This window comes from Amia ocellicauda, chromosome 21, assembly GCF_036373705.1.
Source record: "Amia ocellicauda isolate fAmiCal2 chromosome 21, fAmiCal2.hap1, whole genome shotgun sequence".
Classification (NCBI taxonomy): Eukaryota; Metazoa; Chordata; class Actinopteri; order Amiiformes; family Amiidae; genus Amia; species Amia ocellicauda.
This window is the reverse complement of record NC_089870.1, coordinates 10,782,875-10,803,852: the sequence shown is the minus strand read 5'-3', so window position 1 is coordinate 10,803,852 and position 20,978 is coordinate 10,782,875. Positions and strand designations below refer to the sequence as shown.

The window sequence follows — 20,978 nt, the reverse complement described above, 5'->3', positions numbered from 1 at the left end:
ATTTTCAATGCTGGTTCTTACCTCACAGATTTTTTCCAGTGAGGGAACAAAAAAGTCATCACATACAATAGCCAAAGCGAGGAACATGTACAGGGCCTGAAAAGAAAAACAAAAAAGCAGAATGAATGTGTTACTACGATGTATTCAGCTTCCATTAAATTCCAGAAACTGGTGCCGGTTGTACATAAATGTATAATTACTGTATTATGATGCAAGACACAGCTTTGAAGAGATTCAAATCTTCAATTCCCCCCAAATCCCGCCTTAACAAATTCAACTGCTCAACAATCCAGAAAAGAAAAAGAAATCTTAAATGAACAGCACACAAAAAGGACATTCAAATACTTTGTTTTGCATAAAGCATAATTGAATGTTTCACTTGGATGGAGAAAAACTGATGAAGCCATGAATTATGCAAATAACCACATTTGGTCCCATAGGTTGTAATTACTTTACTTACATTCCTTTCAACATGTCTAAATGTTTATTAGCCACTAGCAAATGTGATCCATTAAGAAATCCATCCATAAAGTATATAGACATAGAAAAATGTTTGAATGATACTAATTGAAAAATCCAGCGGCAGCAGCAACGAATTGTGTTCTGCTTTTACAGATTTCCTTAAAAAGGTCATTGATTTAAAAATAAGTAAGAGTTTGACACCTGGAATAAAAGTACATTAATCACTAATCACACTATTACATGCTTCTCATTTACAATACATAATGTATATATTATTGTTCTATTTCTTCTTGCAGAACTGTTTTGATAATTTTAGTTTTTTAGGTTTATATCCATTGGTCTACTAAAAGTTTTATACAGAAGAAAAAAATAATACCTGAAAATTATGCTCAACTTACATGAAAAATGCCTTACATGTGCCATAACGCAGTTATATAACATTGCACTTGGAAGCAACACATCAATAATAGATCTCCTGCAGGACTTACACTTGTGTAAGCTTGCGGCATTTAGTGAGAAAACAATGTACGAAGCCAGTAAAAGCCTTAAAATAGGGAACGACGCTCTTAAGCTGGCAACCATTATTTATGAGGTATTTATTAAGAATTTAGTGTTATTGAAACATTCATACGAAAAGCAATGTATGGAAAAAGAAGAATGAAATGAAATTATAAAATTGAACTTGGTTCTCTCCCTCTTGACCCTTACTTTAAATCATGCACTTTTGCAAAACAAAAGAGATTTTCATTTCAATTATTTGATTTAGCTCCAGTTCATCTGTGCATATGGTCAGATTGGGTCTCTGCCTTGAAATGCAACTTTAGTCTTATGTGGCAACTATAGCACACTTAGTACTGCAATATTTTACTATATGAGCCAAAAGGACTACTGGCTTTCATGGTTGTTGATTTTGCTGGACCAAGTATTCTTTATTAGGACAGATTAATTCATTTTGAGCCCCCTAGACATTAGATACCTAAAGCACCATATTATATATGCTGGACTATGGCTCTCCAGGTACAGGGTTGCTAAGCCCTGCTTTATACTGTTAACATTAAACATATATAAACACAGTGAGTTGTATATTTTGTGGATTGTTGGATTTAGATTTCAAAACTGAGCTTTAGAAAATGAAGGTTTTGTTTGAAATTACAGAAACATATACAGTTGTAAAATGTACACATTAAATAGAGTCAGGGGAAAAATATTGTGCTAAAAAATAGATTTACACTATTTGAAATTGATGGGAGCATCTGAACATTTGTCTGCTTTTAAGAGCAAAAGGAAACCTTATGTATTTGCTTGGTAATTTTGTATTTTTCCCTATTGTTTTTCCACTCAGGTACTTGATTTGCCACAGTACAGTAAAGCACACATTTAGAAGGGCAATCTAAATACATAAACTCACACATGCTTTATCTTGTGTGTTTATATCAAGCATCTCCACTCCGCTGTCAAGCTGCCGACACACCTCTCTCATTCACATACGGCGACTCACACAACCCTCACACACACTCTGAACAGCACGACACTATGAACGTAACGGACTCCTACCGCAAATATGTGAAGAAGAACAGCGCCTCGCTTCCTCTCCGTGTTTGAAAAAATGTCTTCAGGGAACTCGTTGATGGCTGCAATGAAATGCGAAAAGGATTAATTTCCATCTGAAAGAGGAGCATAAGAGAGAAAATTAAAAGTATGGCCTGACTCATTCATCAATGCCTCTGCAGTGTAAAATCCTGCAAGTCTCCAGTTCAGGTCTGGTTCTCATCAATGCAATTCAAAAGACAATGGATGGGATAGCCACGTCAAGGCTGGCTGGTCAGGGCTATTGACCTTCTAGCAGACCATTGCCGACCTTGATCCTATGCAAATGATCTTTGCATGTTAAACACATAAATAAAATAAAACTTGTAGCCAAAGATGGGTGGTTATATGGACAATATCAAAGAAAAACATTAAAAAAAATGAAAATCAATAAACTTTATTAATATGTATTTATCGCATGGAAACAGGAATTGCATTGCAGGTCTCTTCACAATATGGAGGAGTTTTAAACTGAAAGAGGGAAGAGGACAACCCCAATCTCATGCCCAACTTCCACTTCCCAAGCATAAGTATCTGGCAACAAAGGCACTTCCCAGAATTCATTGCTTTGTATCCTCCCTGCACCCAAGCCCCACCATTGCAGGGGTATTGAAGTATGTCTAGGCCAAAATAAACTATTTATTTCCTACTATATATGTCCATTGAACTGAACTCCTGAAATCACACCTGCCCATATTTTCGAACTTCTAAGTTTGGATAGAAAAGTACAGCAACGAGTCAAAAACAAAAGTATTCACCCACACGACTCATGATGCCAAGAGACATACTTTCTTTAAGCATAACGAACAACTATCACGCAACATGAAGTCAACAAATTTGCATCTCAGTCCCTTACATCCCATACACATAAACAAACAAAAAACCACTATCCAATATGATGGGAAACAATACAACATATGACTTCAATGACTCTGTATGAGAAGGTGGGGGAGTGTTGGACTCATGGGCTCCCTCTTGTGATGACTCAAATAATCCACACAATCAGAACATGTTGGAGCTCAAGTAATGGTCTATTGTCCAGAGCTATGTGGATTGACCTTAGAAAGACCTACATCTGAAATTGTGTCTTTCCCAGGATTTACTTATCTTTTTTAGGCGTAACACTGAATGTAATAACACCATATTTGTGGTACAATAAGACTTTAGATGTGTGGGGATGATCAGGTCATCTTATCTTACTAGCACTAAAGAGATACAATTGGCATTAGACTGTTAACACTTTAACAACCAGTACTTTAACAAGGTTATGGGAAGCAGCTTGTGATGCGTCTGTAGCTCCCTAAGCAAAGTAGTCAAAATGTCAGGTTATAAATGGGAAAACCAAAGATATAGCTTAAACACATAATTTTAGAGATGGTAAATTATAATGAATACAATGATAGATAAGATAGATAGGAGATGTGTGTGTGTGTGTATTATACATACATAAAAGCCACAATATCATCAGAGAGGAAGAAAAAAAGATTCCACTAGATTGAACAGAGTTAAGACAGGGGAGTGGTATATGACACCATTAAAATCAATGGCGTTAAAAACTTTACTTATCCGCTCAGTTCAGTTCTTACATCTCTTGGGATCCATCTGTTTTGGCCATTGTTTACCTGTTCTTATATGTACTTATATATTGCAGTTGTACTGTAAAAAATAGTATGTTTAATACTTCTGCAGAGCATAGTGCATAAAAAAAAAGACTTAAAATTAAATGAGATTTTCATAAAGCCAGTCAAAACTACAACACAGGTATTCCAATTTATGAATAAATAGACCCAAATGAGCGATGGATTTTCAATCGTGCACACCACACATAAATCAACAACATTAACACACTGTGATTGTAAAACCATTTAATATATTAGAGTCTAATGTAAATGCATGAGTATATCATTACCAGCTGCACCATATAATTTCTCTCCTGGTGGCAACAGAGAGAAGCACAAAACACTTCTTAAAAGCTCGATAAAAGCTCTGATGTGCTAGGGGTTACTTTTTCCAGGAAAGTCCAATAAATCTTGAATATCTTTGGGGAAAAAAACATCACATGCAATTCACAATGCTACTCCTCAACCTAAACTAATGATATAGGGATATTAATTAAATCCAAACATTACAATTTAACATAATAAAACCCGACAGAAAGCAACGGGGGTAGCAGAGTTACTGTAATGTGCCATCTTCTACGAGTGTGACTGGAATTAGTTGGTATGTGTGTGCATGCGTGACTGAAACCTGCAGTAAATCTGAAAAACAAACAATATTCAGAATCACCAGTTTGAGCCAGCAAAGGGGCTTACAACTTGGAGTGACAAAGCACGGCAATACAATCCATCTGGGAGCACGTCTGAATCCAGGGACTGTCGGTGAGGATACAGAAGCTGCCGGAAAAGTCACTCTCTCTGGGGAAAACCAGAGTTTTGGCTGGCTGGGATCCTTAACAAACTGCTTCTTTATCAACAGCCCATCCATTGTCTCCCAGGTCTTTACATTTTTACAATCCAAGCTATAACAATAGCATGTGAAAAAACCTTCTCGTAGCTCATTGCCAAGAAGCATATTCAGGAAGCAAGTGGGAATAGCTCTTGTAGATAAAGGATTACACTGCAGCACTAACACCAAATGACATAATCAAGCAGTCATTTGCATTATGCAGTTTTCTTTTCAAAAGAGGGGAAGTCCACATGATTGAGCAGATTGATTAGCAAAAGAGGAAAGATTTACACACCACACATGTGCTAACATATCTAAGAAAGAGGGGAAAACATTAAAATGAAGGTTCTTTTCCAACATGCCTAAAATAAACTGCAACATCATCACTAAAATAACAGTAGATGTGCCAAAATATTTTCCAAAAAAACACATCCAATTTGGAGGAATTAAACCCAGTCGCTTCATTGGCTTGCAAATGAAATGAAATAGTAACATGTTTAAGAGTATTAGCCACTACAGCTCTGATGCTTAGAAACACACAGGAATGGGAGCAGAGTGATTTCCAGGACCATGGAGAGAGCTCTCTGCAGTTCTGCAAAGCCACACCGAACACCTACATTTTACACATCTGAGAATGCAATCCTAGAAGCAAATTAAATGTTCTGCTTCTCGGTCAGAGTCCAGCTTCAGGGTTTGTGTTTCTTTGTTTGTTTTGAACCACAGAAGTTCTAATTTTCTGCTCCCCACCCAATCTAAGTTGTGCTATCTCAGTAGGTTCCCTCATGGAGCCACTAGCTCTTTATGCTTGCATAACGGTACTCTGCAGGTATCTGAGCGTGGTACTGTGCTCAGGCAGCATGATTTACAGCCTTTAGGAAGCGTCATTAGCATGCTGTACCTGCCCAGCATTTATTACTCAGGAGGAAAGAGTAAAATGCAACACATTCTGCATCAGATTATGTTACATAACCGCTTCTTAAGGGGGGAAATGAAAGCTGCAGAATATTTCCCTTTTGTAAAATGTAACCTGCATCAGTAGGTCATAACCAATAAGGAAATTATTGGTTATTCGTATGCTTTTAATAACTAAACTGGTATTCAGCTGCTGCAGTTTAGGTCTGCAACACAAGCAGTGTTTGTGTGTCGTCTGTCAGAAAGTAGTCTGTCCTGATAGCGTTTTATAAAATGACTACTGTACTTTCACTGCTATACATTTTAAAACATTCAACAAAGGAGAAACCTTTACCAAGTCAATTCATATATATATATATAGTTTCTGAAACTACAGTAGAATAACTATACTAGTTTTCGTATGATTAATATACTGTGTTTATGAACTTAGCAGTACGGATGTATAAAGAATAGGAAAGAGGCATTTTAAGCATTTTTGGTGTCATCTTTAACCGTTTACTAAAAAATATTTTTTTTTGTGCCCTGGTCAAGATTACAAGACATAATATAATAACATAACAAGTAACCCATCATCTGCAATCCATAAGACTTTCCATATGGATAAATGGCTTTCCATAAACTGCTGTGCTCACATTACAGATCCCAATTATAAAAAATAAATTACTCCTGGCAGAAATAAAATAAAACTATAATACAAAATAAATTCCTCATCATGATCCATTACTTTGGAGAAACTTTGGGATTTGTGGAAATTACTATTTATAACCAATAGGAAAGAACCTGTTGAACATTTCAAGATTAGACATATGTTTTTGAAATGCATTACGTAGATGTGTTACACAGTCAAAACAATAATACATCATTCTCAAAGAAAAGCAAATACATATACTTCTCCTTTTAGTCATAGTTTAGAATTCAAGACATTTCTTGTTAGTTAGCTAAACAAAATTATACAACAAAACAAAAAATATATATATATTGCACTCCTTTCAAGTTGTGAAACATCACCCTGTGAGTCAGACTGGCATTATAGTCATTACCACCAGATAACATATTACATGCATACATGGCTGGAAGTGGGATTTTATTTATCCACTGTTTAGTAAATTGAAATGCACATACAATTAACCTTTAAACAGCTGTAACTGAAATGTTTCCCCCACAACTATCAATTTAATTTTTGTATTTCGTTTCCAAAAGAGACACCCCCAAATATTAAAACAAGATCAAGACAAACAAAAATGAAAATGTGTGCACGCGCGGTAGCTGTATTAGGGTTTAATCCTATTTTTAAACGGTTAAGTATCCCTTGCCCAATTTAATTCACTTGTACAGTTGAAAGCAGAGTGCCTTTATATAAGATCGTTGTGCATCCACTATCAGCGCTTGCGAGAGGAAGATAGTGCGGGTCCTAGTTTGACATGCTAGTGGACAGTCAATGCTATTAACACTGATTTATGACCGAAGAGGACTGACCAGCTGCTGTTCAGTAGAATCTCCAGTTACAGCTGGGATGAGCACTGATCCTAAAACTGACCAGCTGTGCAGAAAGGGAATTAACAAATTCTTGATTCAGAGGATCAACACCCTTGTGCTCTGCCATTTCCAGAAGCCCAAACAGCAATAGTTTGGCATTCACTAAACACACACACGGACACGCGCACACACACACACTGATTGAATGCTCATTGATTTGTTGTATTTATCAGTGGCATAATCACTTTCTGTATTCAACTCAATTTACTAATTTGTTTAAATCATGTACGATCCTTTGAAGAGGTCAGATATAAGCTGCTCTCGGATCCACGCCAGCAGTGGTTGAGCTATGCGTAGACCTACATACGTATTTAAAATGCTTAAAATGATGATAAAACCTGGGATTATAAATATACGTCAGTGAAATCCAAGCCGAGGGGAAAAATTCATAAAATCGATGGCAGTTTTTCCTTGTCCAGTTCCTGAAAGTATATATTCTACTTTTTGCTAACTTGAAAGCATCAAGGTGAGTTGTAATTGTGGTTGCTATTTGACTTGGAGGAGGGAGGGTGCCTGGGACAATAGCCTACATAATAATGAATAAATAAATAAATAAATAAATAAATAAATAAACAAACAAACAAAACAAAAACTCTGAAACTGGATGTCAACATTTATTTTCATAAAACAAAATGCACAAAATGGATGCAAAAATACATTACCTTAATTTGAAAAACGGCAAAAGATAATACATTGTTGGTCTTACTGATGGGTAATTCGTTTACAAACTTTGGATCATCACACCCCAAAGGCCAAAACATGAAGCAGGGTTCTCCCTAGGATTCTTTAAAAATGATTGAATTATTCCTTTTTCCGTTTACAGTAGCACTCCATTTCACATTATCTGCTTAATTAGATCTGGATGGTTTATCTTGACCTCTGAGTAGAACATGTCTTCAATTTACTTGTTCCACAGATGGGAAAATGACAATGGAGACGCATCCATCCATGCATACATCCCATGGAACTGCACATACGTGGGTCGGTGTATTATATAGTCATGAATTGGCAGGATGAAGAGCTCCTGTTAAAGCTTTCCAGCTAAGCAGGTTCCAGTTTATTGGTCAGCGCCTTGCAACCATGTGACATCTCTGGACACGTAAAAAATATTAAAAACATCTCATACCTGCCATTTCTAAGGATGTGCTTATATGTGCAGATTGCAAAGTATTAATGTGTCTTGATTATGTCCTCTCTCAGAACTGGGCATATATCAAACAATTTTAGTAGATTTAGATTTGTTTCTGCTACTATTGATTTGACCATAAACCGGTAATTGTTAATAATTATTGCTTATAATAGATCTTCTTGGATGTGACTTCCAGACTTTAGAACCACTCTGTACATATACTTACATCTTCCCTAAACGTTCCTCCAAAAACAGAAATCTATCAAATCCCAGCGCTACCTTAAAACAATGCTTAAAACAACTGATGTTTTCAGTGCAACTTACAGTGCACCTTTGAGTGCTTACCCTCACCACAAGCCGTAACAATCTCAGTCTCAAGGTTGAAACCCGTTTTATGGTTTAGTATTGACACGATGCTACATAACTCCCTGTAATGCTGTCAGGCTACACAATTCCAGTCAGATTTCTTCTGATCTTCCCCTTTTGTACTCACTCAGGGGTCGAGATGCCTGCCACTGGACCACAAAGAGGTCCACATGAAAAGCATCAGAGAACACCTGCATTCAATGTCGGAGACACTTGACATCACGCATAAAAAAAAAAACTAAAAAAAAAACAGCAGAGAAGAAAGTCTAAGGCTATTTTATCCTGATTTTCTGTGAAACCATCCTGATCCTTCCTCCAATCTCTCCACTATCAGAGACAGAAAACCTGGCATCCACTTGATAAGTCAACTTTGCATATTTAGGTAAAACATTAAGAAAACTGTCACCCTCAGTTCTTTGCATTCCCCATCAATGCCTTGTTTATCCAGAAAAACCTTCTAAAATAAACCACACAAATCCACTTTTAATCCTACTCTTCACTTTGGACCCAATCGCAATCCTCCTGTTGTTTAAGCTACAGCTAACATAAAATTGAATCACAGTTCACTTCCTCCATCACACACTCTCTCCGAATTTCTTTGGGAAGTTGCTTGACGGTGAGATTAAATAAAAAAAAAAACATTTACAAAGTTGAAGATACAGTTCAATGATGTTGTCTGTGGCTTGCGTTTCGAGCTGGGATATAGCTTATGGGATCTCAACGGCAAGAGCAATATGGAACAGCCGGAGGCCTTAATAAATTTCAACTTCCTTCCCCATTACTGTGCTGAGCAGAGCCTCGACACAGCAATAAAGTTACAGTGCGCTTGTCATAATACAAAAGAAAAGGGCGCTGGGTGAAATGAAGGTAGGCATTCACAGGGTCATATTTTGAGATTGTGTTGGTATGTGTGGGTCTCGCTTCAGTGCGATGCGGTCAGGTGGACCGGCACTTTCATAACTTTACTGCTAAACTCCTTAATAAAACAGACATTTCGTCATCCAACCAAAAGTAGCTGCTCTTCCATGAACCTGTCGCCATGTTTTGATCACTCCGGGTAACTTTTTAGTGGGTTCAGCCTCATCTTCAGGATATGCCATTTTCCTGGCTCAGTCTTCCCAATATGAGAGGAATATCCCTCCCTCCATATTCTGCATATTCACAACCGAGATATTCGGATTCACATTCCCAGCATGCAGAATACATGGCAGGATATACATTTGGTTCTCCGAAATGAAGTGGCCATGTGATCACAGCGACGTTTCCAATATGATCTAACATTAGCCTTACTTGAAGCCCTGTTAGATTAAGTGCTGTCTCTGCAGAGATCGCATCCCCTATATAATTAGTTCAATGTGAAACATCTTTATATAACTTATATAAGTATCCAGTCAAAGAAATTAAAAAACTGAGAGACCAGGGTAATGTTTTTTTTAATTTTTTGTAAGATCCTGCATTCAATATTTAATGATTGTGGAATACAATCAGTATGTCTCACTGCTCCACTTGATGGCTGAGTGCCATCTTCTACTCAAATCAGGTTTCATTGACAGGTTATTCTTGAAGCTCTGCCTCAGTAGAACTGATGTAAGGTATAAGATGTGGAGTGCAGTAAATATACAATTATTTGTCCTGCAAGCTGTAAAGTAAACCATGGTTTACACACATATACATACATGTATATCTACACACACACACACACACACACAGATATACATACATACATACATACATACAGTGAGGGAAAAAAGTATTTGATCCCCTGCTGATTTTGTATGTTTACCCACTGACAAAGAAATGATCAGTCTATAATTTTAATGGTAGGTGTATTTTAACAGTGAGAGACAGAATAACAACAAAAAAATCCAGAAAAACGCATTTCAAAAAAGTTATAAATTCATTTGCATGTTAATGAGGGAAATAAGTATTTGATCCCCTATCAATCAGCAAGATTTCTGGCTCCCAGCTGTCTTTTATACAGGTAACGAGCTGAGATTAGGAGCACTCTCTTAAAGGGAGTGCTCCAAATCTCAGCTCGTTACCTGTATAAAAGACACCTGTCCACAGAAAGCAATCAATCAATCAGATTCCAAACTCTCCACCATGGCCAAGACCAAAGAGCTGTCCAAGGATGTCAGGGACAAGATTGTAGACCTACACAAGGCTGGAATGGGCTACAAGACCATCGCCAAGCAGCTTGGTGAGAAGGTGACAACAGTTGGTGCGATTATTCGCAAATGGAAGAAACACAACATAACTGTCAGTCTCCCTCGGTCTGGGGCTCCATGCAAGATCTCACCTCGTGGAGTTTCAATGATCATGAGAACGGTGAGGAATCAGCCCAGAACTACATGGGAGGATCTTGTTAATGATCTCAAGGCAGCTGGGACCATAGTCACCAACAAAACAATTGGTAACACACTACGCCGTGAAGGACTGAAATCCTGCAGCGCCCGCAAGGTCCCCCTGCTCAAGAAAGCACATGTACAGGCCCATCTGAAGTTTGCCAATGAACATCTGAATGATTCAGAGGAGAACTGGGTGAAAGTGTTGTGGTCAAATGAGACCAAATTCGAGCTCTTTGGCATCAACTCAACTCGCCGTGTTTGGAGGAGGAAGAATGACCCCAAGAACACCATCCCCACCGTCAAACATGGAGGTGGAAACATTATGCTTTGGGGGTGTTTTTCTGCTAAGGGGACAGGACAACTGCACCGCATCAAAGGGACGATGGATGGGGCCATGTACCGTCAAATCTTGGGTGAGAACCTCCTTCCCTCAGCCAGGGCATTGAAAATGGGTCGTGGATGGTATTCCAGCATGACAATGACCCAAAACACACAGCCAAGGCAACAAAGGAGTGGCTCAAGAAGAAGCACATTAAGATCCTGGAGTCTCCAGACCTTAATCCCATAGAAAATCTGTGGAGGGAGCTGAAGGTTCGAGTTGCCAAATGTCAGCCTCGAAACCTTAATGACTTGGAGAGGATCTGCAAAGAGGAGTGGGACAAAATCCCTCCTGAGATGTGTGCAAACCTGGTGGCCAACTACAAGAAATGTCTGACCTCTGTGATTGCCAACAAGGGTTTTGCCACCATGTACTAAGTCGAAGGGGTCAAATACTTATTTCCCTCATTAACATGCAAATCAATGTATAACTTTTTTGAAATGCGTTTTTCTGGATTTTTTTGTTGTTATTCTGTCTCTCACTGTTAAAATACACCTACCATTAAAATTATAGACTGATAATTTCTTTGTCAGTGGGCAAATGTACAAAATCAGCAGGGGATCAAATACTTTTTTCCCCTCACTGTATATTGAATGTTAATGTTGAAGGCTATGAATAAATTTGGAGTGAGGTGCTTTGCTGAATATATATATATGTGTGTGTGTGTGTGCAGTGCATATAGAAAGTCTACATCCCCTTTCAAAATGTTTCCTTTTCAACATTATTTTTCTTAATTTCTCCACAAACCCTACCTCAAAACTCCTGAGTGAAAAAATATTCTAGAAATTTGAAGAAAATGTATTGAAAAATAAAAACTGAAATAGCTTGGTTGGAGAAGTGTCCACCCCCCTTGTAAATCGCAAATCACAAATTAGCTAGGTAAGGTAAAGGTAAGTGGCCTCCACCTGCATTCAATTGTAGGGATTCACATGATTTCAGGATAGTTTCAGCAATTCCTGTAGGTTCCCTCTGATGGGTCGTGCATTTCAAAGCAAAGACTCAACCAATAAGCACTAAGAAGCTTTCAAAAGGATTCCCCTGAACCGATTTAGGGTTGTGGTATCAAAGGGGCTTAATACTTATGCAATTTAGATGTTGGTATACAAACTAGACCTGTGAAATAGTCTCTGTAGTTATCCCATTCATTACTTCTGCTGAACTCTACACTACACATATCATGCCAATTGCAAACACGTCATGCAAACCACTACTGCTGATGCTTGCACAGTCACTTGGAACAACATGTTATATTTTGATACCTTTTTTCGAAAGCTTTTTGCGCCTTTGTTGTCATCTGGTGTTCTGAACGAGTCACTAGCTCGGACCTAAATTTGTTCCGTTTAGCATCTTTCAGATTAGTCATCTTGAAAATGTGTGTTGATATGTAACATTACACTCTCCTCCGGTGTTAGACTTCATCAACACTGCCTCGCTGTTTATGTTGAAGGTTCCAGGCCAGTACATTTTATCATTATTAACAGCTCCATTCTACACTTTGCCCTCGCCCCTGCTCTTTTCTATGTGGATTGAAACATTTCTACTTCACTGCTTTCATCCAACATGTTTATTTTCCTTTACAGAGTCTGGCTTTAGTCTCTAGCCATTTGTATATGCACCCACTTCAAAATCACAATCCATTTTTCGCACGTCTCTGTATGTACAATTCATGGCTGGCAATGTTGTTAATCCACCAGAATTGAGAGACAGGGGAAGTTCCATCTGATGAGCACAATTCTTTGTGGTTTTATTGCAACTACATTGAAGATAACCATGAACAAAAGCATACAGAGAATAGAAGGAACAGTAAATCAAACTGTGGTCAGAGTGGTTGCAGAAGGGGGAAGGAGAAAAGATCCACAGATAACAAGAACAAACCAGCAACTCAACTGATACTCAACTTAGTCAACATAGCAGAATGTTGCTGTCAGGTTGTGGTGTAGTTGTGACAGACAAAGTCACAATGTCGTTGGTTTGATTCATTTACTCAATGTTTTATTAAAGTTGCAGAATTGGAAGATTTAGTTGTATAAATGTGTTTAAATGAAGTTATTGGTAGAGGATGTTTTATTGGTGTTTTATGAACGTTACCATTTTAAATTTAGACAAATGTTAATTTATTTGCAATGGAAACACCTGTAATAAATGCCATTGTGTGATATTTTTAAATATGTATGCGTTGTAGATGTTTTTTGGTAATTTGAATCAATGAATGGCTGCAGAACCGTTGTGGTTAGGTTAAAACAATATTATGTTTCTGTTTCCGAATACAATGTTGTACTGATGTATCTGGGATTATACAAATGTACATAGTTCAGATGTGATTTCACATGAGAAGAATGCTGTTACAACATAGTCACAACACGTCATTGTTAACTGGGATACTCCTAATAATGATAATAAGGAGGATAACCACAATGTTGACGAGTAGCTACCAAAGGAGCCAAGGATACCGAAGCTGTAGTACCAAAAGTAGCCTGCAAATCCCTGTGGTATTCACCAGTAAAGCAGTCCTTCTACTGCCAAAAGCCAAAATGCTGATTTGGGTCTAAAATATTTTTCACAGAGTTATATCCCTGTGCAGGATATACAGCTAGTGAGATCTAATAGGATCATATTGGGGAGTTATACCCAGTGGAGTGTGATACAATCATATCCTAGAAAGATAATGTGATTTAAATGGGACTAGCTACAGGATGAATGCATACACTGTGTTGGTAATAGTCTTGTCTACTGTTTTTTCACTATCACAGACTAGACATCTAACTTGCTGAAACAAGTCCTTGGCCTCATCAAGAGACAATCACTTGAAGCAACACAACAAAGTGGATGACTCTTCAGACTGCATCAGAGCACCAATTTATAAGCTTACTTTCTGAACTCCGCTCCCTTCCTGAGCTTAAATGATTGTGACAACACAGAATTGGACGCAATATTGTCAATTGAAGGGAGTGCTGAAGCAATAAATGCCATGCAGAGTGGGAAACGACTGGTTACAGATGGCTACCCAACTAATGCCTAGAAGCACTTGAAGAAGATCTTTAAAGGGTCCTTTCTCAGATATGAGGCAAGAATCCTTTTTAAACTTTCAATGGTTCCAAATCAAAGGGATATAATCTCATGCCTATGCTCATAAAAACAGTGGGAACTATACTGGAGTTCTCACATAGCTGGTCTGTCTCGATAATTCAAATAAGTCCATTACAGTTTCTGCATGTCACCCAATTTCAACAGCTGTAATTGAAAGCGTAATATTTTTTCAGAGTTTGTTGAACATGGATTCAGTCTAGGAGAAAAACTGTAAAGATGTAATATGATTGAACAGAATTGAGACAAGGGGTGTGTGAGAAACATTGTTATATGTTATGCTATATATGTTATGCTCAATTTCAGAAACTACGTGCTGATCAAGTATGACCACATTCTTTAAATCTTTACAAATTAAAAACTTCATACATGCCTCTCAAATTAAAAAATATGACACCCATTTATCATCAAGTAAAATGTTTCTTTAACAAAAAACTATGTGACCCTGGTCCATTTGACACATCCTTGGATAGCAAAATGATCAGAAGAACTAATATGACATCCCTGAATTAATTATTATAATTTTATTACACAGTGAAACGTTACTGAGAAACTACCACATAAAGACGCTCAAATGGAGAATGCAAAATCATAGTCCAAATAGCAACGCCTCAGTAAATCGGTTACTTTTTTCTGCAGTTCAACCTCCATCCTTACACTAATAAATTCAGAAGACTGCAACAAAATTCTCTGGGCTCGAGCTGATTTAATCTGCCTCCGTAAACTGCACGGTATACCAACATGGTCCCACACAGGCACGCCTCCTCACTGCTAACTTGTAATTGCAGCCTCTACAAATAATAATAATTAGATTACAAAGAAGTGCAGAAAAAAAAATCCTCAGGAGACCGAATGGGGGTTTATTCTAATATGCTTCTACTGCCAACACCTCCCCTTCCTATATCCCAGCATCCTTCTCCGTGGGCACAGACAACAGACACAGAGACAGAAAGACACACACAGAAAGACTGTTGCAACTACAATTTATCAAAAGGCAATGCTTAATTACTTCTCTGTGTTCATTTATGCTCAAGAAAGTTGTAGCCTACATTTGTTTGGACAATTGCCTCAGACCTACTTGCTTACCCACCGAGCAAATGCCAGTCCAGCAATGCACAGAGGGGCACCCCCCTGCGTCTTGTGAATGCACAGCAGTGACGGCACAGTGTTATTTACACTATGTAGATGAGAACGCCACAGGTGGGCATGATTGTTATGCCCACTTACCACACACCGAGGGTGACGTAATGCTGCAACTACTCTGAACAAACTAGAATGGTGTGCAGTTCCAGCTTGGCTCCCTTCTTGTTTAATTCAATCACTGTCACATGCATTAATTAGATCTGTGCTTCTACTGAAGTCAGAATCCTCAGAAGATCACATCTTTGGACAGGGTCTTATTTTATATGACTTGGCTCCCATTTTTAATTACCGTAACTTATTTTATTAGTTGTTTTTAACGTGTGAAAGGACCATAACCCTCATTGGTTAATTGGCTGGAGTGGAGTCTATGATTGGCAGTCATTAGGACGGAGTGGAGTGCCTCAGTCTCATTGTACGAGCAATCAGTTCATACGACTCATAAATCAAGCTATAACTGAAGTCTAGGACCCTCTGAAGGCTTATTAAGATTGTATTTATTATTTATTTGTATTCATTTTAAAACACTGTGCTCTCCTTTGATATACATGCATAAATATGTTGCACAGAGCCTTAATGTATTAATTATTATCATACTGTATGGATTTATCAGATCATACAGTAAGGATTAATAAAGACACAAAGACTGCTAACTATAGATAGATAGAGATATAGAAAACATAAAATATGTAACATCTTCTCCTGAAATAGATCTGACATGTGTCCAAATCAGAGAAATGTGCCATACATTTTTTAAGCCATTATAAAGTGGAAGCTGACAGCTAAGGTAGTGAATGATGAACAGAATATTCAACTCAGTTGTCCATGATGTCCTAATAGCTTCCACAGAAGCAATACTCTCTACCAATACTCCACTATCATACCTGCTCACCTTTACAACAGAAATAATGCTTAAAAGTTGCATGCATTGGTTATATTCACAAAAGTGAAGTGAAAACCCAATTCCACTTGCTGCATGGTTTTCTAAAAATAATAAAATAACTTTATAAGCTTACATGGTTGCATGGAGAAGTAAACAAGTTACCAAATATGTACTAAAGTGTTTTTAATATTTTATTAGATCAAGTAAAAGTACAGATCAGTTTTGGCCATGTAATGACCCAGAATAAACTTCCCCTGCTTTGATATTGTTTAGCCAATTTCACAGTGGTAACTTCCTTAGTAAGAATGATGCACACACACACACACACACACACACACACACCTGTGAGAATATCACAGCCCATCTTATGTTCTCTGACAAGAGTTGACACCATTGTAGAGGTATTGACACCACGTTGGCTCAATTCCCAATTGGGCTCTCTCAAATCTGGCCAGCCTCCGTGATCCCTCTGTGATTAAATTATACAAGTAACTTCTGCACCTTATCTGCAGTGTGAAGAACAACTGGTGAAAATGGCTGTCATGCGACACTCAGGTGGGGGCTACACTTCACTGATGCATAAAGCAAAGTACCCTCCATTGTACAGCGCTTTGAGATACCTCGGGATGAAGGGAGCTATTAAATGCATGGTATTATTATTATTTTCTTAAGACTTAAGGTTCTGTCTGTATTTATACCAGGGATCAGACAAGCTTCTGCATCATTACAAATCCCTTACACAACATACCAGCTGTTAATTGTGTATTAATCCACGTAGAGCACATCCGTTTGTCCAACACAGTCATTACTACACAAATCAACCCTTTGAGATGATAACTATATAATGCAAATGGTTTCATTATTTTGGCTTAGGTGTAATTACTGTGATAACTAAAGACACCCAAAGCTTAACAACCATAACAAATTGTTCCGAAATCTTTTTCCAATAATTAATTTATCCAGGATTCACCGTGAAATTATTAAAAGCTGTCCTCCAAAGAAAACATTGCCTAGCATTGGAAATTTCATTATACAAATGTACCAATGGTGTGTGTGAAATGTATCTTTTCTCAGAGACAAGGGTCAAGGGGGTGAAGAATTCACTTTTTAAATTGATTATGCTCCGACCGTATTCAAGGTCATCCCTTTGAAGGAATCCACTTATTTGAATATGATTTATTACACTTGGCCTTAATAAAATGTATTGATGCCCTCAAGCACTCTATTTAAAAGCCTCACTTTAAAGAATCAATCAATAATTAAAACAGTTTACTTCTACACTCCATAAGTTAGTGTTTAACCAATTGGTCCCATGTCTGGCTTTTATTTCCACGTGAATTCTGCAACAAAGTTAAAATATGAATACTGAGTATGCACGAGTCAGGGATTCTGTCTGCTGTTGGATATTGAACACAATTCTTCCTGCTGAATCATGTCTACCATTAAAGAAATCAATATAAACTGGAGCAAGGGTTTTTGCTGCGAAAAAAATATTGTAATTCGTTTCATTAACCAGCGAGAGACGGCCTATTATTAAGTTGAATAAGAACACTAGCACTTTACAGAAATGATGATAGGCGCACAGCAAGACCTTAAAATCAAGACATATTATAATTAGCCAGTTACTGGTGTGCTGATTACTTCATTATTGTTCATTTGAGTTTCACTCACGTAACTTGATTGTTACCCTGAGGTTTCCCTACTGACAACCCAGCAAGATGTCACTCAGCTTCCCCATATATTTTGCAGGCCCCCTCAAATAAGGGCATTAATTAACTGAAGAAAACTTTCCCTAAAATACAAAAAATTAAAGCTATTACTCAGCTACGTTGGTGAAGAAAGAATGGATGTGGTTAAATCAAATTTACCAATTTATTCCTGAAGTAGCTTTTTAGACAAATACCTTTTTCCTATCTTTTTGGGGAAGTTGACAAATTCAGTGCACAACTAATAATAAGTTCTGATTTGCATGATCTTCTCTCTACCAGGATCAAGAGATTAACTTCCCTTCAGTAGATACAGTAATTTGCAAATGTAATGAATCGGACGTTTCCATTCCCACAAGGAAAGGGTCTGAGATTTTAGTGGGAAGAATTTGTGGCAGATTTATCAGATTTGATTTCAAGTTCATCCAATTGCCCAAAAATATTCCCCAAAAGGTAATCATTTATACAGATTTACTTTCCCACTTAATGGCATGTCTCTAAATCCACCAATTGGGACATGAATGCTTTCTCTTCATCTAAGCAAAATTAAATTCAAAACCTATTAAGAGGGCAGCACTAGCATCAATCCAAAACTTTTTTTGTCACCCCCAGTAAGCCATTGTGTAATTTCTGCGATTCTGAGCTAATCGATTTTCAGACGAGGCGCAGTCCACCTGGTGAAATGCAGAGGTTAAACCAATTTATCATTCACCATTAAATGAATCTAGCCTGACACCACTATTTTGAGAACAATCATTCACACTCAACCAGGATCATCTTGACTGAGCAGAGGTCTATCCAGGTCACAAATTATTTCAAGTTAGTGAAGTGGCAAAATAAAGTGGATGATGAACGATTCATTGGATTGACAAACTGTTTCCACTTGGCTAAATTTACTATAACTTCAGAGACTGTGCAAAAGTTTTTACAGTTTTTTTTTTAGTTGTTTTTTTAATATAAAATCATATTTCACTAAGCCTAGCTTTATTTCTACCATTACGTGGTTACACTTATTTACATGTTAAAAATGATATTGGCACCCTGTACAATGCATGCTGCCTGTCTAATTCTCACTTCTAATAATGCAGGCCGTCTTTAGCCCCATTATATACTGCGCCACATGTTGTGCTGATATTTATATGCCTTTTGTTCCACTCACTCCTTATCATTACATTTTGCCTCCTTGCTGTTAAGGGAATAGTATATGACCCTGTTTTGGGGGAAAATAAATACATAAAAACCAGGCACAGATTAAAAGCTTGTGTCATCTATTATCTATAGAGTTTTGACTGAAGGAGAACATTCAGTCACTGCTGCATACATAGAGTATATTACATGGCACAAATACAACTTATACACCAAAAGCTGCAACTCTATAAAATAAAACGTAACACCCGTTTCCTTGTCCGTTATCAAATTAAGGGATGTGTTATATTTGTGAAATGGATTTCCTAGAGCAGTTTTAAAAAACTTCACTTTTGCTACAGTTTGTACAAAAAACACATTACTTCCATGTAAACATGTAACAATAAATAAATATGTAAACCTCAAGACAATACCCAGACTATTTTGTCATTTAATATTTTTCTAATGCAAATGTTAGTTCATACTAAAAGAAACCGGTCTTTTATGAATATGATAAAATGCATGAAACAACAATGGGGCAAATGACATGCAAAAACTGAAAAGCGTGACAATACATCTCACTCACATTTGAGCTCATGACAGCTTTGCTTCACCGTTTACAAGCCAGTTTATTTTACAGAGAGGACTCAGTCTTCCAAATGCAAATGACCTCATTAATAATAAAATAAATGGGAGGGTTTACTTAAATATTACAGAAGGTGCTTGAAGAAGGTAGTAATAACATCTATAATAATATAATATAATTATGTTATTACTATTATTGTTATGATTAGTACAAGAGTCAACAGTAGTGCTAACTCTGTATAAGCTCTGTAGATATACTGATGTTTTTTTGGAGCAGGAAGGAAGTTACATGATAAAACTCGTCAGAATAAGGATGTGTAGTCACATGGTATGTCCGAAGAACTAGATGATAAAGCTATCAAAAATAAAACGTGATTGGCTGGATACCCAAAGCATTCAGGATTGTTTCCGGGGACACAATAAAAAGTGCAAAGGGCTAAGTACATAGATTCACAGCTAAGGTTTTAAGGTATAAAAACCATCTGTTTAAAAACCCATACGGATTGTACAAAACAGGACAATGTGTTGTTCTTAAATCACACAATGCGCTAAAAATCAACACATTACTTCACATCTAACTTTTTATTTGTGACTGAGCAATGATCCGCATTTCCTTTCACAAAGCCATATATTAGTCCTAGCGTACTGGGTAACCAATTATAGCCTGTTAATGTGCTAAACAACAGGATTATGTGTTTAATGGATTCAATCACAAACATGCATTAATGCATCAATTAAGCCTTAGAACAAATATATAAGAAAAAACTCACGACTCATGGTTTTGAACATTTGCACGTTTTAAAAATGTAAAGTCACTTTTGTGCCAAGTGTGAAAAACGTGCAGAAAAGTTAATGTATTTGTCTATGTTGTACATATACATCTAAAAATGTATACATGATTTAATTGGTTTGTATAATGAAATCTTACTCTGCAAACAAGAGGTGGACAACAACATTCTTTATATGGGCGAAGTGGAGGAGGTCTCGTGTTATTTCATGACCGTCTTTTGAATTATTTTGCATGACTGTCAAATGTGTTGCTATGGGACCAATTAAGCTGATTACCGCTCATTTACTGTGCTTCAGCAAAGTATAAGGACACTTAAGTCACATACTTTTCTTTTCCGTGCACTTCTGGAACTAGCTCAATCATGCGTCATTTGTGCGTGACATCTCATGAGTGCACGATCACAGCACGATATGAATACCCCTCACTTCACCTAAGGCTCCAATTGGCAGTAATTAAATGAAACCAGCTTTTAAATAATCCCATGACTGTGATATTGCTTTC

General features: G+C 37.3%; 1 protein-coding gene across 4 annotated transcripts in view; it reads right to left on the bottom strand.

Annotated features, from left to right (window-relative positions):
- slc24a4b (solute carrier family 24 member 4b) overlaps positions 1-20,978 on the bottom strand; it is a 97,031-nt gene that overhangs the window by 30,833 nt on the left and 45,220 nt on the right. For all 4 annotated transcript variants that reach the window (XM_066694332.1, XM_066694330.1, XM_066694333.1 and 1 more), the window contains exons 3-4: positions 2,017-2,093; positions 22-96 (exon numbers count right to left, since the gene is read on the bottom strand). In XM_066694332.1, the coding sequence (XP_066550429.1) occupies positions 22-96; positions 2,017-2,093 (152 nt within the window). The remainder of the gene's footprint in view (positions 1-21; positions 97-2,016; positions 2,094-20,978) is intronic.